Source organism: Dendrobates tinctorius, unplaced genomic scaffold (genome assembly GCF_039654945.1).
Source record: "Dendrobates tinctorius isolate UK_male_01 unplaced genomic scaffold, ASM3965494v1 ptg000011l, whole genome shotgun sequence".
In the NCBI taxonomy this organism is placed as follows: Eukaryota; Metazoa; Chordata; class Amphibia; order Anura; family Dendrobatidae; genus Dendrobates; species Dendrobates tinctorius.
The window spans coordinates 31988077-32013359 of record NW_027361679.1 but is presented as its reverse complement, the minus strand read 5'-3'; the positions used below and the strand labels follow the sequence as shown (position 1 = coordinate 32013359).

Here is a 25283-nt window from a genome sequence, read left to right as displayed (position 1 = left end):
TGGGTCAAAATACGGAAAAATTATAGCTCTCAATATGTGGTGATGCACAAACTATTTTTACAATAAAAAGCGTCTTTTAGCGTGCGACAGCTGCCAAACATAAAAACCGCCATAAATGGTAAATCAAACCCCCCCAGTTATCACCCCCTTAGTTAGGGAAAAATAATAAAATAAAAAAAAATGTATTTATTTCCATTAGGGTTAGGGCTAGGGTTAGGGCTGAGATTAGGGTTAGGGGTGTGTTGGGGTTCGGGTTGGAGTTAGAATTGGGGGTTTCCACTGTTTGGGCACATCAGGGGCTCTCCAAATGCAACATTGCGTCTGATCTCAATTCCAGCCAATTCTGAGTTGAAAAAGTCAAATGGTGCTCCTTCCCTTCCAAGCTCTGCCATGCAGCCAAACAGTGTTTTACCCCCACATGTAGGGTATCAGCCTACTCAGGACAAATTGCAAAACAATTTTTGGGGTCCAATTTCTCCTGTTACCCTTAGGAAAATAAAAAATTGGGGGCAAAAATATCATTTTTGTGGAAAAAAATGATTTTTTTATTTTCACGTCCGAGCGTTATAAACTTCTGTGAAGCACTTGGGGGTTCAAAGTGCTCACCACACATCTAGATAAGTTCCGTGGGGGGTCTAGTGTCCAAAATGGGGTCACTTGTGGGGAGTTTCAATAGTTTAGGTACATCAGGGGCTCTCCAAACGCACATGACACCCGCAGACCATTCCATCAGAGTCTGCATTTCAAAACGTCACTGCTTCCCTTCCGAGCCCCGACGTGTGTCCATACAGTAGTTTTCTCCCACATAAGGGGTGTCAGCGTACTCATGACAAATTGGACAACAACTTTTGGGGTCCAATTTCTCCTGTTACCCTTGGGAAAATGAAAAAATTGGGGACTAATTGATCATGTTTGTGGAAAAAAAACGATTTTTTTATTTTCATGCCCGGGCATTATAAACTTCTGTGAAGCCCTTGGGGGTACAAAGTGCTCACCATACATCTAGAAAAGTTCCTTAGGGGGTCTCGTTTCCAAAATGGGGTCATTTGTGGGGGGTTTCCACTATTTAGGTACATTAGGGGCTCTCCAAAGGCAACATGACACCCGCAGAACATTCCATCAATGTCTGCATTCCAAAACGTCACTACTTCCCTTCCGAGCCCTGACGTGTGTCCATACAGTAGTTTTTTCCCACATATGGGGTGTCAGCGTACTCAGGACAAATTGGACAACAACTTTTGGGGTTCAATTTCTCCTGTTACCCTTGGGAAAATAAAAAAATTGGGGACTAATTGATCATGTTTGTGGAAAAAATACGATTTTTTTATTTTCATGCCCTGGCATTATAAACTTCAGTGAAGCCCTTGGGGGTTCAAAGTGCTCACCACACATCTAGATAAGTTCCTTGGGGGGTCTAGTTTACAAAATGGTGTCATTTGTGGGGGGTTTCCACTGTTTAGGTACATCAGGGGTTTTCCAATCGCGACATGGTGTCCGATCTCAATTCCAGCCAAAAACGTCAAATGGCGCTGCTTCCCTTCCGAGCTCTGCCATGCACCCAAATAATGGTTTACCCCCACATGTGGGGTATCAGCGTACTCAGGACAAATTGCACAATAACTTTTAGGGTCCTGTTACCCTTGGAAAAATAAGAATTGAGGGTGAAAAGATCATTTTTGTGGAAAAAAATATGATTTTTTAATTGTACGGCTGTATGTTATAAACTTCTGTGAAGCCCTTGGGGGTTCAAAGTTCTCACCACACATCTAAATAAGTTCCTTAGGGGGTCTAGTTTCCAAAATGGTGTCATTTGTGGGGGGTTTCCACCGTTTTGGTACATCAGGGGTTTTCCAATCGCGACATGGTGTCTGATCTCAATTCCAGCCAAAAACGTCAAATGGCGCTGCTTCCCTTCCAAGCTCTGCTATGCGCCCAAATAATGGTTTACACCCACATGTGGGGTATCAGCGTACTCAGGACAAATTGCACAATAACTTTTAGGGTCCTGTTACCCTTGGGAAAATAAAAATTGGGGTGAAAAGATCATTTTTGTGGAAAAAATATGATTTTTTAATTGTACCGCTGTACGTTATAAACTTCTGTAAAGCCCTTGTGGGTTCAAAGTTCTCACCACATATCTAGATAAGTTCCTTGGGGGGTCTAGTTTCCAAAATGGGGTCACTTGTAGGGGGTTTCCACTGTTTAGGTACATCAGGGACTCTCCAAACGTGACATGGCGTCTGATCTGAATTCCAGCCAATTTTGCATTGAAAAAGTCAAACGGCGCTCCTTCCATTCTGAGCTCTGCCATGCGCCGAAACAGTCATTCCCCCCACAAATCAGGTATCAGCGTACTCAGGACAAATTGCACAATAACTTTTGCAGTCCAATTTCTCCTGTTACCCTTGGTAAAATAAAAAAAATTGAACCTGAAGTATTTTTTTTGTGAAAAAAAGTTAGATGTTCATTTTTTTTTAAATATTCAAAAAAATTCCTGTGACGCACCTAAAGGGTTAATAAACTTCTTGAATGTGGTTTTGAGCACCTTAAGGGGTGCAGTTTTTAGAATGGTGTCACTTTTGGGTATTTTCTATCATATAGACCCCTCAAAGTGGCTTCAAATGTGATGTGGTCCTAAAAATAAAATGGTGCTGTAAAAATGAGAAATCGCTGGTCAACTTTTAACCCTTATAACTTCCTAACAAAAAAAAATTTTGGTTACAAAATTGTGCTGATGTAAAGTAAACATGTGGGAAATGTTAGTTATCAAGTTTTTTGTGTGTCGTATCTCTGTGATTTAAGGGCATAAAAATTCAAAGTTGGAAAACTGCAAAATTTTCAAAATTTTTACCAAATTTCCGTTTTTTTCACAAATAAACGCAAGTTATTTGAATGAAATTTTACCACTAACATGAAGTACAATATGTCACGAGAAAACAATGTCAGAATCACAGGGATCCATGGAAGCGTTCCAGAGTTATGACCTCATAAAGGTACAGTGGTCAGAATTGTAAAAATTAGCCCGGTCATGAACGTGCAAACCACCCTTGGGGGTGAAGGGGTTAATTGGCCATAATAAGGTTCTCTGTAGCTAAAGAACATAAGTTAACGAATGTTCGTCAAGCTATATATGGCTGAATGCATAAGAATTACACAGTTGAGTAAAGTTTTGTTCTGCTGTATATTAACCCCTTACCACAAAATTATGTATTTGTAGGCCAGCACTTGGATCGCCATGTGTGGAGGGGGCTCATTAGCTTAGTTCTCTCCACATGCAGTAGATGATGGCTATACAAAGTTGGTATCTATGTATAATCGCAAGATCCGGAGATGAGTTGTGAAAGCTGCTAACTATTTAAGTGCTGCTGTCAATCTCTGACAGAGGCATTTAAATGGGTTACCATACCAACCAGGGAGCCTACTAAATGCCCACTGTTTTTCTATATTGGTACACCTGTGAAGTTGAGCCACAGGAATAAACTTCATAAATGATCACGATTTTCACTATATTCTGTAATATATAGTATTAGTGATAGGTTCAAGTTCTCTACAAGGATTTAAGCGAACCTGTCAACTGCTTTGGCCGCTATAAGATGCGGCCACTGCCTTTCATGGCTTATCTACAGCATTCTATAAAGCTGCAGATAAGCCCCAGTTCCGACCTGAAAGATAAGAAAAATAAGCTGTATTATACTCACCCGGGGGGGGGGGCGGTCCGGTCCGATGGGTGTCACAGGTCCGGCACTTCCCATCTTCTTGCTCTGCCACCCTCCTGCTTGCTTCATTGCTCTCGGCAACGCGCTTCTGCGCAGGCGTACTTCTTTGCACTGCAATACTTTGCTCTGCCCTCAACAGGACAAAGAAGTATGCCTGCGCAGGAGCACAATGCCAGATAGCAATAAAGCAAGCAGGAGGGCGGCAACGCAAGAAGAAGGGAGGCGCCGGACCCAGACCTGCGACACCCATCAGACCGGACCGCACCTGACTGCCACCCCAGGTTAGTATAATAAAACTTTTTTTTCTTATCTTTCAGGTCGTACCAAAAGACTTAACTACATCATTACAGAATGCTGTACATAAGCCCTGAAAGGCAGTGGCCGTATCTTATAGTGGTAAAAACAGGTGACAGGTTCCCTTAAAAAAAAACAAAAAAACAACAAATTAAGCATATTTAAAAAATATAAGAATTTCAATAACCGATCTTTCCATTAAACATAAAATTAACAGAATATATATATTTAGTAATGCCACATCTGTAAAGGCCAAAATGTAAAACCAATTAACCTCTATGGTGACTGCGTTAAATAGAAAAAAAAATGGCAGAATTGTGTTTTTTCTGGTAACACACCTCCCTTAACCACTTTCTGACATATGACGTACTATCCCGTCCATGTGCCCTGGGACATAAATCCCAAGGATGGGATAGTACGTCATAGCGATCAGCGGCGCCCCCCCGGGGGGAGCGCCGCTGATCGCGGCCGGGTGTCAGCTGATTATCACAGCTGACACCCGGCACTATGTGTCAGGGGCGGTCACGGACCACCCTGGGCACGTTAACCCCTGGCACACTGCGATCAAACATGATCGCAGTGTACCGGAGGATCAGGGAAACATCGGCAGGGAGGGGGCTCCCTTCGTGCTTCCCTGAGAACCCCAGCACAGCGCGATGTGCTGCGCTGCTCTGGGGGCCTCCTTCTCTGCAGGGAGGCGGCTTCCTCAGTGCCTGCAGAGTGCAGGCATGAGGAAACATTGTGCAGCACCTGTCAGATCGCTGATCTGATAGCACTGTGTGACGTGTCAGATCAGCGATCTGACACATGACAGTGATGTCCCCCCCCCACCCCCGGACAATGTAATAAAGTAAAAAAAAAAGAGTAAAAATAATTTATAGAAAAAAAGGCTAAATAAATTTTAAAAAAACCTACTGTATATACTCGTGTATAAGCCGAGATTTTCAGCCCATTTTTTTGGGCTGAAAGTCACACACACACACACACACACCCCCACCCCCCTCCTCGGCTTATACACGAGTCATATACCTGGGGGTCAGCGCGGGGGAGGGGGAGCGGGGGTGTCAGAGATCATACTCAGCCGTCCTGGCACGTCTCTGCAGCCCCCTCGCTTCTCCACTGTCTCCCTTCCTGCCTTCAGAGGTCAAGTGATACCGCTCATTACCACTCATGAATATGCGCATATTCATGAGTAGTAATGAGCGGTATCACGTGACCGCTGAAGGCAGGAAGGGAGACAGTGGAGAAGCGAGGCTGCAGAGACGTTCCAGGACGGGTGAGTATAGCGATATTCACCTGTCCTCGTTCCCACACTGCTCACCGCCGTCTGCTGGTTCCTGTGTCCGTGATGTTTAGCCAGCAGGGCGCGCGGTGACGTGGATAGTGCGCGCCGCGCCCTCTGCTGGCTGAACAGTCACTGACAGAGGACGCGCAGACAGTGGTGAGCAGCGATGGACCCCGGACAGGTGCCGGGTCCTGAGCAGGAGAGGTGAGTATGGCATTTTTTTGCAGCAGCAGCAGCAGCATATGGGGGCATAGTATATGGGGCATATTCTATGGAGCAGCATATGGGGGAATATTCTATGGAGCAGCATATGGGGCATAATCTATGGAGCAGCATATGGGGGCATATTCTATGGGGTAGCATATGGGGGCATATTCTATGGAGAAGCATATGGGGGCATATTCTATGGGGCAGCATATGGGGGCATATTCTATGGAGCTGCATATGGGGGCATATTCTATGTAGAAGCATATGGGGGCAGCATATGGGGGAATATTCTATGGGCCAGCATGGGCCAGCATATGGGGGCATATTCTATGGGGCAGCATATGGGGGCATAATCTATGGGGCATTTTATGGGGGCATAATCTATGGAGCATTTTATGGGGGCAAAATCTATGGAGCATCTTATGGGGGCATAATCTATGGAGCATCTTATGGGGCCATAACCTTTATGGAGCATTATATGGGTCTTTTATTCTATGGAGCATCTTATGGGGCCATTATTAACCTTTGTGCAGCATTATATGGGGCTCCTGATTCAATACGGATATTCTAAAACATTTAACCTACTGATGTCTCAATTTTACTTTTATTGGTATCTATTATTATTTTTGAAATTTACCAGTAGCTGCTGCATTTTCCACCCTAGGCTTATACACGAGTCAATAAGTTTTCCCAGTTTTTTGTGGTAAAATTAGGGGGGTCGGCTTATGCACGAGTATATACGGTATTCCCTAATAAATTCATTTTTTGGAAATAAAAAAAAAACAAAACAAAAGTACACATATTTAGTATTGCTGCGTCCGTAACGACCCGCCCTATAAAACGGTCCCACTAGTTAACCCCTTTAGTGAACCCCTTAAAAAATATAAATAAAGAACAAAGCAAAAAAATAATGCTTTATCATCATACCGCCGAACAAAAAGTGCAATAACACGCGATCAAAAAGACAGATATAAATAATCATGGTACCACTGAAAACGTCATCTTGTCCTGCAAAAAACGAGCTGCCACACAGCGTCATCAGCGAAAAAATAAAAAAGTTATAGCACGCAGAATAAGCGATGAAAAATTTTTTTTTATATATAAAATTGTTTTTATTGTATAAAAGCGCCAAAACATGAAAAACGACATAAATGAGGTATCGCTGTAATCGTACTGACCCGAAGAATAAAACCGCTTTATCAATTTTACCACATGCGGAATGGTGTAAACGCACCCATTAAAAGAAATTCATGAAATGCTGATTTTTGTTCATTTTGCGTCCCAAAAATCGGAATAAAAAACGATCAAAAAATGTCACGTGCCCGAAAATGGTACCAATAAAAACGTCAACTCGTCCTGCAAAAAATAAGACCTCACATTACTCTGTGTGTAAAAATACGGAAAAAAGATAGCTCTGAAAATGTGGTGATGCAAAAACTATTTTTACAATAAAAAGCGTCTTTTAGCGTGACAGCTGCCAAACATAAAAACCCACTATAAATAGTAAGTCAAACCCCGTTTATCACCCCCTTAGTTAGGGAAAAATAATAAAATAAAAAAAATGTATTTATTTCCATTTTCCCATTAGGGTTAGGGGTGTGTTGGGGTTAGGGTTGGAGTTAGAATTGGGGAGTTTCCACTGTTAAGGCACATCAGGTGCTCTCCAAACACAACATGGCGTCTGATCTCAATTCCAGCCAATTCTGCGTTGAAAAAGTCAAATGGTGCTCCTTCAATTCCAAGATCTGCCATGCACCCAAACAGTAGTTTACCCCCACATATGGGGTATCAGCCTACTCAGGACAAATTGTACAACTTCTGGGGTCCAATTTCTCCTGTTACCCTTGGGAGAATAAAAAATTGGGGACAAAAAACAGAGATTAGACCTACCGGTAATGTTATTTCTAGGAGTCCATCCTGACAGCACCATGGGGTTGTCCTTCCTTCATCACAGGGACAGGAAATGCACGAGGTTAAAAGGTCCCCTCCCACTCTCAGACTCCAGTGATTTTCCAAGTACCACACCAGTATGGATGCAATTATTATTTATTTAGATTTAGTACAAGCATATTATTACGAATACAAATCATCGGGAGGGAACTACCAGTGCTGTCAGGATGGACTCCTGGAAACAACATTACCGGTAGGTCTAATCTCTGTTTTCCAGGACGTCCTATCCTGAAAGCACCATGGGGAATACCAAAGTAGGAATTCGCTTAGGGTGGGACTACTGTTTTAAGCATCTTACGACCGACCGAAGGTCGTCTGGCTAGCTGCTAGCGTGTCCAATTTGTAGTATCTACAGAAAGTGTCTAGTGTAGACTACGTTGCGGCCCAGTATATTTGCTCTACTGTGGCTCTCGCCTTCTCTGCCCATGATGCTGCTATCGCCCTAGTGGAATGAGCTCTAAGCTCCCCGGTAGGTAATCCCACAGTGTCGTATGCTGAGGAGATAATTGACTTATCCACCCTGCCAGGGTGTGCGTAGATGCGCCTTTATCTTATTCTACCACTGTATTGGATAAATAAGTAGCATGTGACCGCTCATCTGACGACAAATGAGTGAAAGAATCTTACTCCGTTTTCCGTGGATGGCAGAATGAGGGTAGGACTATCTCCTGGTTTAAATTCTGAGGAGATACTACCTTGGGGAGGAATCCTGGATTCCATTTTAGTATTATGCAATCGTTGAATAGTTGAATGTAGGAGTTCTGGACTGACAGGGCCTGGCTTTTACCCAGCCGCTTGGATGTTTTTTTTTTTGTGTAAGTCTTGTCACATTTATCTCTGATATTGGCTCGTATGGGGGTCTGCGTAGAGCGGTAACTACCAGATTTAGGTCCCCCAGAGCACTGTGGGTCTTAATCTCTGTATGGCCTTTGTAAAATGAGCCATCCCTGGATGAGAGGCCAAGGTGAATTAAAGTACTCCAAGCTGCTCTCTGAACTTTCAATGTGCTTTGGACTCAGACCTTTATTAAATCCTGCCTGGGGATAGTCAATGATTTGAGAGATATCTGGGCGAGACAGATCTATGGGGATACTACCACCCTCTGAGCAGAACTTCTCCCAGATTTATGATAGCTTGCCCTCGTAACGGGCTTACAGCTGGTCTGCATCGTTGAGATCACTTTGCCGGAGAGACCTCTGGATCTTAAGATCCCTCTCTCAGGATCCATGCTGCCGACTGTAGGTTCCCGAGATTTGGGTGCCGAACTGGGCCTTGGGAAAGTAGATCTTCTGGCGTTGGTAGATGGAGCGGTCCTTCCTGAGCCGTCTTCTTCCGGAGGTGGAACCAACTTCGCCTGGGCCCGAAGAGTATTACTAGCTTCACTCGCCTTTTTCCTGGATCTTTCTGAGGCCTCTCGGTATTATAGGAATAAGGGGAAACCATATAGCAGTCCCCAACTCCATCTCCGATTCAAGGAGTCGACCCCTTTTTTGGATGGTCTGCTGGACTAAGGGAGAAGAATCTCTGTAGCTTGGTGTCCTTCCTTGTCGTGAAGAGGTTTAGCTGAGGGTTTCCCCACCGATGGCGCAAGCCTATGAATGTCTCCTCATTCACTTCCCACTCGGTGGCTCAGACTTCTTGTCTGTTCAAATAGTCGGCTATGTTGTTCCTGGGCCCTGCAGGTGTATCACTGATATGGAGCGAACCCTGTTCTCTGCCCAGGTGAAGATGCGGGCTGCCAGGTCCTGAAGCTTCCCCCTGGTGGCGTAGGAAAGATACTGTGGTTACAATGTTTGACCTGGCTTTCCTAAGTTGGCCCTGTGGACTCGACCGGCTTCGTTTTAGTGTCTCCCAACTGCTCGTAGCTCTCTGTAGTTTGAGGACTGTGAACTGATGCTTCCCAACCAAGTTCTTGAAGGTACCTTCCAGATGGGCCCCCCTTTTCTGCTGGTGTCCGTGATGATAGTCTTGTATGGTGATAGGATCCGAGGTCCCCCTGGGCTGATGGATCTTGAGACCGGTTCCCTGTCTCAGAGATGATTTTAGGGCTGGGGACGGTCGAGTCTCTTTGTCCAGAGCGGTCTGCTGTCTGTCCTATTTGACTGAATTTCCTTGTAGACTCCTGTGTGAGCCTGGTTCCACTTTACGCAGGGTATGCCTGCTGTCAGGGTCTCTAGGACCTTTAGTGTAGTCTTTTGGATATTTGATCTCGCCATAGCTGAAGAACCCTGTTCCTGATGGCCTCCTTTCCTTCTTCCGATAAACGAGATTCTTGTTTTGGGATCTAACGAGACTCTCAGGAATTTTTCCCAGGTACAGGGCTGCACTGTTCAGGATCCAATCCTAGGTTTCCGGACGTGGCTATTACCCCGTCTAGTTGTTTTCTTAGCTCTGATGCTGAGAAAGTCCTACAGGTGTGGCCCGATGGTTATGCTGCCTCTTAAGTGTGCCCTGATCTTGGCGATCGGCTTCGTAAACCCCGGGTGCTGAAGCTAGGTCGAAAGGCAGAGCCTGAAACTAAAATGGTAGTATCCGCTTCCCATTTCCAATACGAACCGCAGGAACCTCTGAGGGTGAGGGTGGATGGGAACGTGATAGTGTGCGCTTCTGGATCTATTGTGCCTGTTGTGGCGATCTGATTTATTCGGGAAATGGTGGTTTTCGGGACTCCATTTGAAATTTTGTATCGGATCCCTTGGTTTAGTGGTTCTAAATTTATAATGGTCCGACTTCCTCCACCGGAGGTGTTCCTAGAACCGGGACCATTACTTCTGATCTTAGTAGATCTATTACGTCTGCCCATATAGGGTCTATAAGGGTTTTGGGCCAGGATTCGTAACTACAAACCGTGCTGGGGGGGTTATAAATTCGCGGGTATAGCACTGGGAACCTGTATTCCGGATCCGCTGGTTCTGGGGGATGAGCCCTTGGTTCCGGGAAGTGTTTTGAGGCGCCCCCCAACCAGTATGGTGTTACTGCCTGTTGAGGAACTTTGTCCTGAGCGAGAAGGGGGATCCTACTCTTCCACCCTTCTGGTGATACCAGCGAGTCGATTTACCCTCTTTCTATATTCCTGCCTTTGGAAAGGACGGGACCTCTGAAGGGAAAACCTTTGCTTTCCCACGGGACCGTTTTTTAATGTCAGTGGCATTCTTCTGTGTTGTATCTAAGACCAGTCCAACTACCTTCCTGTCTGAAAAGGTACGGCACCTAACCTATTTTTCAACTGGTAAACCCCTACCAGATCTTCATCCATAAGGCCTGGTGAGCAGTTTTGGGTAAAGAATTATTCCTAGCCGCAAAACACACCGGTACGGACGAAGAGTCCAACAGGAATCTAGCTGCAACTCTCCCAGGGAAAGGTCCTCTAAGAAATCACTTCTAGGGGTTTCCCCTGTAACTTGGTGCTCCAACTGGTTGATCCTAGATACGTGGATCTGGCGACCGATGTGCCCTATCTGCTACTGCAGACCCAAGCCCTCTTTAGGAGCCTGTCGGCCTCTTGTCCTTGGGTCTTTTGGGGCTAGAGGAATCTTCTAAGGGAATTGAAGTGTTCCTTGACACCCCCCTGGGTTGTCGATCCTAGGAACTCCATCCCAAGTGTAAACCTGGTTGACGGTAGGAGAGCCTGAAGTCTCAGGAGACAACGAGCCGCTTCTCAGCGTCCTCCCATTCCTCTAGAATGATTTATACTCGTCCGATGATCGACCGGACTCTCAACCTGGCCGCCAAGCGGCTGACACCTGACTAGCGCCGGCTGCTCAGCCTAACACCTCTTAGTGTGGGGTGGAAGACTGAGAAGGTAGCCGTCCTGGGACGGAAGTGTGGACCTCCTATTTGACCCCTATGCGCATCTCAGCTCCGTGCGACCTGCGATTGCGGACTTGTCTGCACGTGGGATAGATGTATTAGGCGTCAAGTTTCCCCCACTGCACAGGGGGAATTTCAAGCCCTGTCCTCTGCGGTCTCCCATCCTTTGCAGCCGCAGAGGTTCCTGCCCAGCAGAGACGTCAGTCCAGGTGATTTGCTCGGCTAACGCTAGGCGTCTTGACAAATGCAGTCATGCTGGCACGGACGGGTATTAGATCTGCCTGGTTTCCTGGAGGTTGAAGCTGCAGGAGTCAGTGCTGTCTTTTGCTATCATAAAGTACAGGAGCTTTTTGGTTAAAGCTCCTGTCTTAAGTATATCCATCCTGTCCACTACTTACAGACATTGGTGGTTCAGGGTGATCGCTGGGTTTCCACAGCGCCTTCCATGGCGGTGTCCCATACAGATGACCCACCCAACGTCCTACCTTGTCTTGAGTGGGTCGATTGGTCCTCACGCCGTCTGCCGCTTCAGCCGTTGCTGCCCCAACCGCGTCTCCGCTCCAATCGCGTCGCCGCTCCGTTCCCACGCTGGCACGCCACCGGAAGCTGTCATCTGGCGCCCGGAAGTGAGGCGGCCCTGGGGATGACGCGGCATGTGACGGCGGGAGCCGAGAGCCCCGCTGAGGGGAAGCGGCTCCGAGTCACGGGATGCCTGGTAGAATACCCCCCTTAGGGGGGTGCCACCTCGGACCATTTGACGGGAAGAACTGGTGTCTGGACCCCGATCCCCCTGGCCCGTCGGTAAACTTCTCTTGGATGCTGCGGCTATCTTCCTCCGCGGCGCCTTCGTGTCTGTCCTTACAGGGACAGGAAAAACACTGGAGTCTGAGAGTGGGAGGGGACCTTTTAACCTCTCGTGCATTTCCTGTCCCTGTGATGAAGGAAGGACAACCCCATGGTGCTGTCAGGATAGGACGTCCTGGAAATATCATTTTTGTGGAAAAAAATAAGATTTTTTTATTTTTATGGCTCTAAGTTATAAACTTCTGTGAAGCACTTGGGGGTTCAAAGGGCTCACCACACATCTAGATAAAGTTCCTTGGGGGGTCTAGTTTCCAAAATTGGGTCACTTGTGGGGGGGTTTCCACTGTTTAGGCACATCAGGGGCTCTCCAAACGTGACATGGTGTCCGATCTGAATTCCAGTCAATTTTGCAGTGAAAAAGTCAAATGGCGCTTCTTCCTTTCTGAGCTCTGCCATGCCCTGAAACAGTGGTTCCCCCCCACGTCAGGTATCAGCGTACTCAGGACAAATTGCACAATAACTTTTGCAGTCCAATTTCTCCTGTTACCCTTGGTAAAATAAAAAAAATTGGACCTGAATTAATTTTTTTTGTGAAAAAAAGTTAAATGTTCATTTTTTTTTTAAACATTCAAAAAATGCCTGTGAAGCACCTGAAGGGTTAATAAACTTCTTGAATCTGGTTTTGAGCACCTTGAGGGGTGCAGTTTTTAGAATGGTGTCACTTTTGGGTATTTTCTATCATGTAGACCCCTCAAAGTGACTTCAAATGTGATGTGGTCCCTAAAAATAAAATGGTGTTGTAAAAATGAGAAATCGCTGGTCAACTTTTAACCCTTATAACTTTCTAATGAAAAAAAAATTTTGGTTCCCAAATTGTGCTTTTGTAAAGTAAACATTTGGGAAATGTTACTTATTAAGTCTTTTATGTGCCATATCTCTGTGATTTAAGAGCATAAAAATTAAAATTTTCAAAATTTTCGCCAAATTTCCGTTTTTTTCACAAATAAAAGCAAGTTATATGAATGAAATTTTACCACTAACATGAAGTTCAATATGTCTTGAGAAAACAATGTCAGAATCACCGGGATCCATGGAAGCGTTCCAGAGTTATTATCTCATAAAGGGACAGTGGTCAGAATTGTAAAAATTGGCCCGGTCACAAACGTGCAAACCACCCTTGGGGGAAAAGGGGTTAATAAAGCTATAAAGATGTCACATGTACCCCAAATTGGTATCAATGAAAAGTCAGCACACCAGGCAAAAAAAACAAAAAAGAAAATAAGACCTCGCACAGCTTCATGGGCAAAAAAACAAAAAAAGTAAGGTCTCATTAAATTGCGACACAAAACTGAAAGAAAAAAAAATCTATGCAAGTTTGGTATCACCATTATCACACTGAGGACCCATGTTTACAGGTCATTTATACCATAAAATGAATACTATAAATACAAAACCCAAAAAGCAATGAAGGAATTGAATTTTTTTCTCATTTCAATCCAATTAAAATTTTTGCCCCGCTTTTTAATAAATTGTGTAGCCCTGATACGCAAATGTTGATGAAAAAAAAAAAATTATGGTCTTGTAAGAACGGGACAGAAAATGTAAATTAGCTGTATAGGCAAGGGGTTAAAAAATAATAAGAAAATACTTTTACATAAAAGCAAAAAAGTACATAAAAAAATTTTCTTAAAACGTAGAATATTTATGTTCAACATATAGATTCTGGAAATAAAAATGCTGAAAAGAGATACTCTGTGTACTTCAGTGGCTAAAAAACAAAAATTAAAAAAATTTACAAATGTAATTTAATAGGCTTCCCCGCTCGCAAGTCCCTGGCGTTACCCTTATTAGTGTTGTGTCGTTTCGTAGAGATCTACCTTATTTTTCCGACCATAAGACGCACTTTTTTCCCCAAAAATTTTGGGGGAAAGTGGGGGGTGCGTCTTATGGTCGCAATACACGGTACTAACCTGGTGGCTGGTGGCAGCGGGCGGGGCTCTGCGGTGCGGTGGTGGCAGCGGGCGGCACTCTGCGGTGCGGTGGTGGCAGCGGGCTGTGCTCCGGTGCAGGGGCGGCGGCTCCGCCAGCATTTCTTCGCAGCCCGGAGGCCTCCGCACTTCCCTTGCTGGCCGCCGCCATGTTGCGGTGGCCTCCGGGAGTATGGACGCCGGAAAGATGGCCGCCGGTCCGAGGAAGGCGCATGCACAGCTTCAGATCTCGTCCCGAGATCTCGGGGGACGAGATCTCGTTGCCGAGATTTGAATCTCGTCCCCCGAGATCTCGGGACGAGATCTGATCCCGCACATGCGCCGTCCCCGGACCGGCGGCCATCTTTCCGGCGTCCATGCTCCCGGAGGCCACCGCAACATGGCGGCGGCCAGCAAGGGAAGTGCGGAGGCCTCCGGGCTGCGAAGAAATGCTGGCGGAGCCGCCGCCCCTGCACCGGAGCACAGCCCGCTGCCACCACCGCACCGCAGAGCGCCGCCCGCTGCCACCACCGCAGAGCCCACCTTGGGGTGCGTCTTATGGTCCGGTGCGTCTTATAGTCCGAAAAATACGGTATAACTCTGCAGCATTATATTGTCACAAGATCCAAATATAGTTATTACAGACTAAAGAGAGAGAAGTAGATATTGATTTCTTACCTTGTGGTTTCCTCTAAAGCTTAATGGCAGACATAAATTACACTTTGTACAATGTTCAAACAGTTCCTTTGGGCCAATCCTAAAGAAAAAACATATATGTAATGAAATGTAAAAACATCCGGAAATATACTGTAGGTCTCAATTATCATTATTATACCTACTACATATTGTTATACAATCTTTCTGATGGGAATACTCCTTTAACAAAATCTTTTACCAGTTACTGGTGATGTCTTATCAGCCATGATAATGTCTTTCCAATAATTTTTAACATTTTTAAACATTTTAAACATTCGAGAAGGTTTGGAAGGGTAGTTATAAGGGGGGTAAGGAAGGGATAACCGGGGAAAGGGAAGGGACAATATGGTGAAGGAGAACGCAATAATGAGTACAAGGATAATGATCATTGATATGTAAGATATTATAACAATATTTGTAAGACAGAAAATGTAGCGAAATTACTAAAAATTAGTTAACAATAGTATTACATAAACCATACTACAGATAAAACATAGATGTACATATTCATGAGCAAAAAATCAAGCATAAATTTCAGTCCACCATGCTCATTTTTTAAAATATTTACTGAAACAGTCATTGGTAATGGCAAATCTATGTTCCCATGTTTTGTGGAGAGTGATTCTATCCATAATATCTTGAAATTTAGGTGGATCTGGCTTTTTCCAATACAATGCAATAGCATTTTTGACTACAAGGAAGGTATGGATTAACATAGGTCTGTCTGAGAGTTTTATGTCTTCCATACCTAGGGATAGTGGAGCCATTTGGGGGCTGATTGTAATGTTACTACTGGAGAGTTTCTCAATAAGGTCAAAACTTTGGCCCCATAAAGATTGTATTTTGGGACACCTCCAAAAAATATGAAAAATATTCTCATAGAGGCCACAGTTTCTCCAACACATTGGTGGATTTTTTGAATTGATGTGGTAAAGTCTTGAAGGGATATAATACCACCTAGAGAGTAGTTTATAGAATGATTCGTGCAAAGACAATGAAATGTTAGATGAATACGAGTATGATAAAACATTCTCCCATTTGTCACGTTGAAAAGACAGTTTCAGGTCTGATTCCCATCTGGCCATATAGCTGTTTTTTTTTTTTTTTTTTACTAATTCAGTGTCATTATTAAACCAGTTGTAAATACTTTTGCAACTCCAAAATATTATGTGGGTAATGTTGCACAAAAGTTTAACTGTTGCCTTCAGAAAATAAAGGAGAAAATTACGTATATGATTCTTTAGAATCACATAGTGTAGAAATACTGTAGTGGGAAGGTTAAATTAGTTTTTTAGGTCCCTAAGGCTGGTTTCACACTTGCGTTTTTAACGCTGTTTTTTAGCACAAAAAAACGCATGCGTTTTTTTTCCTATATTTTACATGGGGTGTGCTTATGTGCGCATACACATGCGTTTGTATGCGCATGCTTTTTTTTGTAGTGTGCGCTCAGGCGCACAAAATGCATCCTGTTGCATTTTTTGTGCGTCTGACTTGCCCCCAAAAAAACGCATGCGCACCCAATGTGTTTTTTTTTTACAGCAAAACACCCATCGTAGACTATGGGTGCGCATACGTGCGCACCAAAACCTGCAAAAAAAGCACACAAACGCATGATGCGCTTTTTCCATACGTTTGTGTGCACAAAAAACGTGCAGCAAAAAAACGCAGGTGTGAAAGTAGCCTAAAAGGAGAAACATGGATTTTTGTGGTACTCACCGTAAAATCCTTTTATCCAAGACGCTCATTGGGGGACACAGGACTGTGGGTCAGGAGGCTGACACTAAGTGAATGAAAAAAGGTTAGCTCCTCCTCCGCGGTATACACCTTCGCCCTGGTTGCCGGCGAGACCAGTTTGGTGCAAAAGCAGTAGGAGATCCAAAAAAACAGACAAAATCAATCCTAATGCAGGTGACAACATGTCTAGAAAACCCACCTACTATCAAAAATACATATTAGTAAAAAAAAAAGCCAATTGGCTAACAGGGTGGGTGTTGTGTCCCCCAATGAGCGTCTCGGAGAAAAGGATTTTACGGCGAGTACCACAAAAATCCATGTTTCTCCTTCGCCTCATTGGGGGACACAGGACTGTGGGATGTCCTAAAGCAGTCCCTGGGTGGGAAGTTGACTCACCGATCCAAGCTACATGCACCTCCTGTTTAAAGGTGCGCCACCGCTGCTTGGAGAATCCTTCTACCCAGGCTCGCATCTGCTGAAGCCTGAGTATGGATATTGTAACGTTTAGTAAAAGTGTGCAGGCTGGACCAGGTTGCAGCCTTGCAAACCTGTTCCGTCGAAGCCTGGTGCCGAAGCGCCTAAGAGGCGCCCACTGCCCGAGTGTGCTCTGATCCCTGCTGGAATCGATGCGCCTCTGATGCAGTAGGACTCCTGAATAGCCAAACAAATCCATCTGGCTATGGTTGATTTTGAGGCAGCGAGTCCCTTCCTGCGACCTTCAGGGAGCATGCACAGCGCGTCTGACTGACGAAAGGGTGTCGTCCGCAACACGTACCTCCTGAGTACTCTCACCAGGTTTAACGTATGCAGGGCCTTTTCCACACGGTGTACCGATGCTGGACAAAAAGAGGTCAAGACAATATCCTCATTAATGTGAAACGAGGAAGCAACTTTTGGCAAAAAAGGAGGAGATAGTCTAAGAACCACCTTGTCTTTGTGAAAGGTCAGAAACGGGGCTTGGCAAGATAACGCTGCCAGCTCAGAGACCCGCCTGATTGATGTTATAGCTACCAGGAACACCACCTTCCAGGAATGGCATGACAAAGAGACATTATGTAGCGGCTCAAATGGAGCTTCCTGCAGAGCACTTAGGACCAGGTTAAGGTCCCAGGCGTCCATAGGTGCCTTATAGGGGGGTACCAAGTGGGAGACCCACTGGATGAAAGCCTATATCTCCAAGTTAGTCGCAATCCTGAGCCTAAAAAGGACAGATAAAGCCGATATCTGTCTTCTGAGAGAACTGGGGGCCAAGCCTGAGTCTAGGCCAGACTGGGAAAAAAAGCCAAAATATTAGGGATGGAGAATCTCAGTGGAGAACAACCGCTGCCTCGACACCATGCTAAGAAAACCTTCTAAGTGTGGTTGTAAACTCGTGCTGAGGCAGGCTTCCAGGCGCTAACCATCGTAGCAACCACCTTGCGCCCAAAACCCCGCCTGCGTCAGAATCCAAGATTCAACGGCCAAGCCGTCAAACACAGGGCCCCTGAGTTCGGGTGGCAGGTCGGCCTCTGAGAAAGTAGATCTGGGTGCTCTGGCAGTCGCCATGGCACGCTGACGAGCAGCTGCACTAGATTTGCGTACCACGCCCGACGAGGCCATCTGGGGCCTGCAGAATCACTGGCACCCCTTCTGCCTTGATCTTCTTGATGACCCTCAGAAGTACTGGCAGCGTGGGAAATAGGTATGGGAGTCGAAACTGATTCCATGGCAGAACCAGAGCATCCACGGCGATTGCCTGTGGGTCCCAGGACCGAGCGACAAATACGGACACTTTGGCGTTCACCCTGGAGGCCATCAGATCCACATCCGGTGTTCCCCACCATTGGCAAATCTGCTGAAAGACCTCTGGGTGTAGTGACTATTCCCCGGACGCAAGCCCCTGCCTCCCAGTTCTCAACCCCAGGGATGTGGACCGCCCAGCGAAGCACGTGCCCTACCTCGCGCATGGTTGCCCTGCTGCGGGTGCCCCTTTGGTGATTTATGTAAGCCACCACCGTGGCGCTGTCTGACTGAATCCGGACGGGGCGGCCTGCTAGAAGGTGATGAAACCGTTGCAGAGTTAGCCGGATCGCCCGTATCTCCAAGTTGATTGGGAGGCGTGCCTCCTGCGGTGACCACCGTCCCTGGGTCGTGTGGTGGCGAAAAACCGCTCCCCAGCCGAGGAGGTTGGCGTCGGTTGTGACCACCAGCCACTGATCTGGGGGAAAGGGTTATCCCTGAAGAAAGGAGGATCTGATTGTCCACCACTCTAGTGACTGTCTGACCCGAGAGGACAACCGGCACCAATGATCGAGCGTGAACGGGTTCTTGTCCCAGGATGACAAGAGGCCGTGCTGCAGGGGGCAAAGATGGAACTGGGCGAACGGGATCGCTTCCATCGCCGCCACCATTTTTCCTAGAATCCTCATCAGAAACGGATGGTGTGAGGGACTGGTTGGCGTAGTACCCGCACTCCCTGCCGGAGGGCTAGGGCCTTGTCTTGAGGGAGAATTACCACCCCTCGGCAAGTGTCGAAGATCATCCCTAAAAAGGAAATTCTCTGAGCTGGAACAAGGGATGACTTCTCTACATTGACCAACCACCCTAAGCGGGCAAGAGTATCTAGCGTGATGCTGACACTTTCCTCGCATGCCCACCTAGAAGGGCCCTTGACCAAGAGATCATCTAAGTAGGGGAATACCATTATGCCCCAGGAGTGCAGGATGGCAATGGGGACTGCCATGACCTTTGTGAACAATCTGGGGACAGTGGCTATCCCGAAGGGCAGCGCTGCAAACTGAAAACGTAGACCGTTGATGGCGAAGCGTAGAAACCTTTGATGTGGAGGGAAAATGGGGATATGTAGATAGGCGTCCTGGATATTGATTGAGGTCAAGTACTCTCCCTGTCCCATTGCCGATATGATTGAACGGAGAGACTCCATCCGGAAATGCCTGATCCTGATAAATTTGTTCAGGAGCTTTAGATCCAAAACGGGCCTGACAGTCCCGTCCTTTGCAAACAGATTGGAATAGAAGCCCTGAGTCTTCTCGTTTTCCGGTAGGTACCAGAATGATGACTCCGTTGTGGCTGAGCGAATTGATAGCTCATAGTAGAGCCTCTGCCCGGGTATCCACTTTAAGAAGCCGGGAAAGAAAAAATCGTTTTGGGGGGGTACCTGACAAATTCTATCTTGTACCCTGTGGACACCAGCTCTCTCACCCATGTGTCGTGTGCGACATTGAGCCAGGCATGGTGAAACCGCAGTAGGCGGCCGCCTACCTTGCTGGTGCCGTCTGACAAATGCCCCAAGTCATTTGGCTGAAGATCTTTGGGACCTGGATCCCCACGATCTGGACTGGTTAGTACGCATCCTCCCCACCGGGTTGGCTTTATTTGAGACCTGTCGGCCCCTATCCTGGTTGGGGTGCCCTGACACGGTGAAATTAGCCGCCATAGTCCACCCGGGGTTGCGAAAGGCCTGAAAACGCGCCTGAAGCTGGTGACGAAACGGCAGTTTGACCTTTTGTTGAGGAAGAAAACCGCTCTTGCCTCCTGTGGAGTCAGAGATGAGCTGATCTAACTTCTCTCCGAACAGGCGGCTACACTGGTATGGTAGTGCTGTTAAGGACATTTTTGAGGCTGAATCGGCCCGCCATGTCCTTAACCATAGCGCTCTCCTCTTGGAGATTGCATTTGCGGCAGCAAGTGCCGCGCAGTTGGCCGCATCTAAAGATGCATTGATCAAGTAGTCCCCCGCCATGGCTAGCTGATTTGTGATTTCTGATACTCCAGCTGGTAGGTCTGTCTTGCAAAGGCTCTATTCAATGATTCTGACCAAAAGACCATGGCCTTGCTACCCACATTGCTGCGAACAAAGGAGAGAGTGCTGATCCTGATGCCTCAAACACTGAGCGAGCCAAGTTCTCTATGAGACGATCAGTGGGATCCTTAATAGAAGAACCACTAGGTACGGATAGTAGAGTTTTTGTAGCCAAGCGCGACACAGGTGGATCCACCATTGGGGATTCCGTCCACTTTTTACGGAAATCCGGAGCAAAAGGATACTTCGCCTCGAGTGCCATCTAGCCCGAGAACCGCCTGTCCGGCCGTTCTCTGTGTCGTTGTACTATGTCCTCAAATTCAGGGTGAGGGCAAAATACTCTATGGGGACGCTTGACTCGCTTAAATGACACCTTATGGCCCAAAGCCAGAGTGGAATCATCCTCAATCCCCAGAGTGTGGTTGAAGGCTTCTATGAGACTGTCAAACGGTTCCTGACCACCCGGCGTATCTAGGTCCAGGGGCATGTCTGAGTCGTAGTCCGAGCCTTGCTCGCTATCAACTGCTGGTGACGGGGAGCGAGAAGCAGAGCTCAAGGATGCCGAGGCACCGGATGGACTGGGAGACGCCGTGTGGGTTCATTTCCCCCGAGTCTGCCAGGAGTGAGAGCAGCCCCTGCAGGCCGGAGGCTCCTGTGAGGTAGAGAACCCCGCTAAGACAGGCGAGCCACTGTCCCTGCCCCTATCGGGGGCCCGAAGGGACTCAATTGCTCTCGTAAGTGACGCCATAGATTGCGACAATGCCCATTCCGGGGCTCGGTTGCAGGGGAGGGCTCCTGAACGCGTTCAGACTCGCAGGCTTCGCATACTCGCTTGGTCTGCGCCCACGGAAAAACGGACGGACAGGAGATGCATGCAGCGTATAAGAACGCATGCGTCTTAGGTTTTCCTGACATGCTGTACCTGTCAGGCATCCGCCGGGGGAGGGCGCTCTTTGCTTCTGTTAGCGTGGCCTCTCTGTGGGGCTAGGGGGCAGCACTTACCCCAGTCCTGTGTCCCCTGTGTCCTCAGCGTGCGAGGCGTCGCTTCAATCTGCGCGCCAGCGCTGCGGGCAGGCCTCCGGACGGTACTTCCTTTTGTGGGCTAGCTTCAGCCTGAAGCCGGGGCCTAAATTTCTTCGGCGTCCACCCAGGCTACGGTGGGCGGGGCCGCCGTGACGCGACGATTTTTAGTATCCGCCCGGGGTGGGGAGCGGGCGGAACCGCCAGACTCCAGAATCAAGGCTGGGACCGGTTCCGCCGCTGCCGAACGCCCATCTCTGCTGCTGCCCGGGAGAAGCTAAAGGCTCCAGCCCTGCGCCGCTGCAGGAGCCCTCCCTGGCCATCCACCTCCGTCCAGCTCAGGTAGAGGGGAGGGGGGCCATATGAAACAAGGACAGTGCAGACACCCTAGCTCCATCTAACCCCTTCAAGGGGTGAGGAGAGGGACCGTCCGCCGCCTTGCCCCACTGCAGTCTTAGCATTGGTGGGGCAGTGGGGGCCGCACGGACTACGCTTGTGCCTCTGTGCAGCCTGGAGTTTCAATACCCTAGGGTGGACGGGGCTAAGTCCGGCATCATGTCCCATGGTGCGGGAGAGGATACGTGGAGGGACACTCGCACGTGCTCGCCCGTTGGTTTGAGGAGATCGGACCCCTTCAAAAGGGCCCGTCGGCAGTATCTCACCTCCGTGGTCTGACAATATCCCACGTTGCGGGAGAGGATACGTGGAGGGATACTCGCACGTGCTCGCCCTTTGTTGGTTTGGGGATATCGGACTCTTTCAATAGGATCCGTCACCCCTATCTCATCTTCATGCGAAAAAAGGAACATCCGGAAAAAAATCCCCGTTGCTGGAGAGGATACGTGGAGGGACACTCGCACATGCTCGCCCGTTGTTGGTTTGGGGGGATCGGACTCTTTCAATAGGGTTCGTCGCCCCGGTCTTATCTTCATGGGGAAAAAGAAAAGAAAAAAATAGATCAGTCTTGAGGCAGACCGACGTGTGCCTCCAACAGACACTAAGCAAAAAACTGGTTTCCGCCCGCAATCGGGGCGAGGTTGTATATGGCAGAGGAGGAGCTAACCTCTTTTTTTTCCAATTAGTGTCAGCCTCCATGCGGCAGTAGCATACACCCACAGTACCTGTGTCCCCCAATGAGGCGAAGGAGAAAGGGCTATGCATACATATTTAGTAATAGAGAGACAATACTGGTGATCATTGCTAATATGGTGTAAAAGACTAGAAAATAGACTTACTAAGATGTATTATATATGTGTGGGGAACATTAGCTACATTAATTATGACCAATGAGCTAATTAAAATATAAACAGAATCCAATAGAATTTATGAGTTTTAAAGGGATCTATTTCAACGTTTGTCGTTGGAAGGAGGATTGGCTTTTAGGTAGAAGGCATCTTTTAAGGAGGAGATGAAATTGGATCCATCTTCAGGTGAGTAGAGGGGGAAGTTTTCCCTATGAAAAAATATGAGTAGTTTTGGAGGGAAACACTATCTGTAGGGGATTCCCATGTTCCTGAGAGAGGTAGCCATTTCTCTAAATGTCTTTCGGGCTTCGACTGTGTCTTTGGACAGGTCTTCGAAGATTTTTAGATGGCTATATGGTTCAGGAAATGTTTCTTCTTTAATATCGTTCTCAATTTTCTCTTTGGTATTAAAAAAATAGATATGTAGCATAGTGTCTCTCGGAGAGTCTGTTGGGATATTTGCTGGACGGGGCAGACAGTGAATTCTATCTATTGTCAGTTCGGAGTTAGATAAAAATGGTACTGATTTTTGAAAAGTGATTTAACATAATCAGAGAGATTATTCGGAGAAATATTCTCTGAGATTCCACACATTTTTATGTTGTTCCTACGACAGCGGTACTCTAGGTCCGCTAGTTTGAATTTGAATTTACAGAGTACTTGATTTACGTCCTGTTTTCCCCTAGAAAGTATGTCAGTTTTGTTCTCAACTGCGACAATTCTTTTTTCATAATCCTCCAATTTTGAGTAGAAAAGGTCAAAAGTCGATTGATAAAGTTCTGCTTGCTTCTCAAAACGTAGCTTCATATTTTCATTGATTTTATTAGCGAGGTCCAACATGTTGGCCTCTGCATTATTTTTCCCAGGCATAGGGAGTTCCTCTGCCTTAACCGAAGTGTTATTTTTATTGACTACGGGAGAGGAGGAGTCAGTCTTTTTCAAAACGGTTTTTATCCGGACTTAAGTTTCGAGAGGAGTCGTTATATTCATCCTCAGAAACTTCCTGAGAAGAGGTATATTTATTATCCCAGTCACTCGGTTCTGTTCTTTTAGTTGATATCGAGAGGTCCATATCCTCGACTGAAGATTAAGTGAGAATTTTGGATGTAAGTTTTTGTTTGTGTCTATGTCTGCGTCTTTCTTTATTAAAGAGTGTAAGGGGATAGTGTCCGATTGAAGTGTGGAGGACCTTCAATTTTAGCCGCTTTGCTGTAAGAGACATATTTGGTTTGTTAGGATGTGGATTGTTTTCTTCCATTTTAAGAGGAGATCTTGAGTTTGATGGTCCAATGGTATTATATTAATCCTCTGAAGGGCTACAATAAGAATGATGCTGAGAGTATTTCTCTCTGAGTTTTAGGTGTTTTTTTCACTGAAGTATTGGTTTTAGGTTTTGCTCCACAATTATTCATTTTGGAATGAGTAGATAAGAATAGGTTTGACTCTTGTAGGTAGATATTAACATAAGACACTAAAAGGGATATAGTATAGTGGAGATTATATATATATATATATATATATATATATATATATATATATATATATATATATATATATATGAAAATAAGAGAGAGAGAGAGAGAGTTGAGCGACTTTAGTCGGATCGGGTTTCATGAAACAAAATTCGTTTTAGATGAAACTGGCCCGACTAAGGCAAAAAAAGTCGGAGTTTCGTCCAAAACCCGACCCCAATGCAAGTCAATGGGAAATAAAAGTCGGCATTGAGCGGATGACATTCATCCACTCAATGCCAACTTTTATTCCCCATTGACTTGCATTGGGGTCAGGTTTCGGACGAAACTCTGACTTTTTTTGCCCTAGTCGGAGCAGTTTCATCTGAAACGAATTTTGTTTCATGAAACCCGATCCGACTAAAGTCCCTCAACACTATATATATATATATATATATATATATATATAGAGAGAGAGAGAGAGAGAGATTAAAAGACTATTATCCTAATAGAGCTAAAGAATATACAAACAGTGTCAAGATCAAGAAGCAATGGTGTAAGGTAGCAGGTCAAAACACATTATTAACCCTTATAATAAACAAATATTAAGGTATAGTCAGCTGAAAAAAATTACTGAGGATCAACTGTAATTATAAACTTTGAAATATTAGGTGTACTGGAGGAAATATTATGGAGAATTATGAGTATTGAGTCTAAACACAGTTAGACTGTAGGATAAGTTTGACCCAAATAATGCTTTTTCACTAGGAAATCAAGATAATCCTAATGGATTAATTACCGCCTATTGATATGGCTTAGTTCTTAAGAGAGAAAATAAGAAAGTAGAACACTATAGCTAATATTGCAATAACTTATATCAAGTTGAAGTCTTGTAAATTTGTATAAAACAGTTCCAGGGATAGGTGCGGAAGTAATCAAGGTTGGGGTCAGTACACAAGATCAGTGCTGGTTTCTAGTTGGTATAATCCAGACATGGCAAATGCGTTAGAATAAGCACATTGTAGGGGAAACTTTGCTTCTTTGAGACTAACAGGGTTCCATAGATGTCTGCTCAAAACCGCTTTAGAGGATTAGGTCTCTAAGTATGCCTTAGGAAGGTTCTCGCCGATCCTAAAGCACAGTATCAGGGTGTAGTATGGAACTTGTCTGTATAAGCCGCAACAGTGTTGCGGCTAAGTCATCTAATTAGGAAGTCAGAAAGCTAGTTCTAAGTTGAAAAGCCCTCCAGGGTATAGGATCCCATAGTCACGGTTAACAGAGGTGTCTCACTTTCCAAGAATGA

At 46.0% G+C, this 25283-nt stretch overlaps 1 protein-coding gene across 4 annotated transcripts in view; it reads right to left on the bottom strand.

Moving 5' to 3' along the window:
* Window positions 1-25283, bottom strand: part of RCHY1 (ring finger and CHY zinc finger domain containing 1) — a 107651-nt gene that overhangs the window by 56362 nt on the left and 26006 nt on the right. For all 4 annotated transcript variants that reach the window (XR_012234987.1, XR_012234986.1, XM_073590620.1 and 1 more), the window contains exon 4: window positions 14712-14790. Coding sequence is in view for 2 of the 4 variants with exons in the window: in XM_073590620.1 (XP_073446721.1) it covers window positions 14712-14790 (79 nt within the window). In the remaining 2 variants the exon portion in view is untranslated. The remainder of the gene's footprint in view (window positions 1-14711; window positions 14791-25283) is intronic.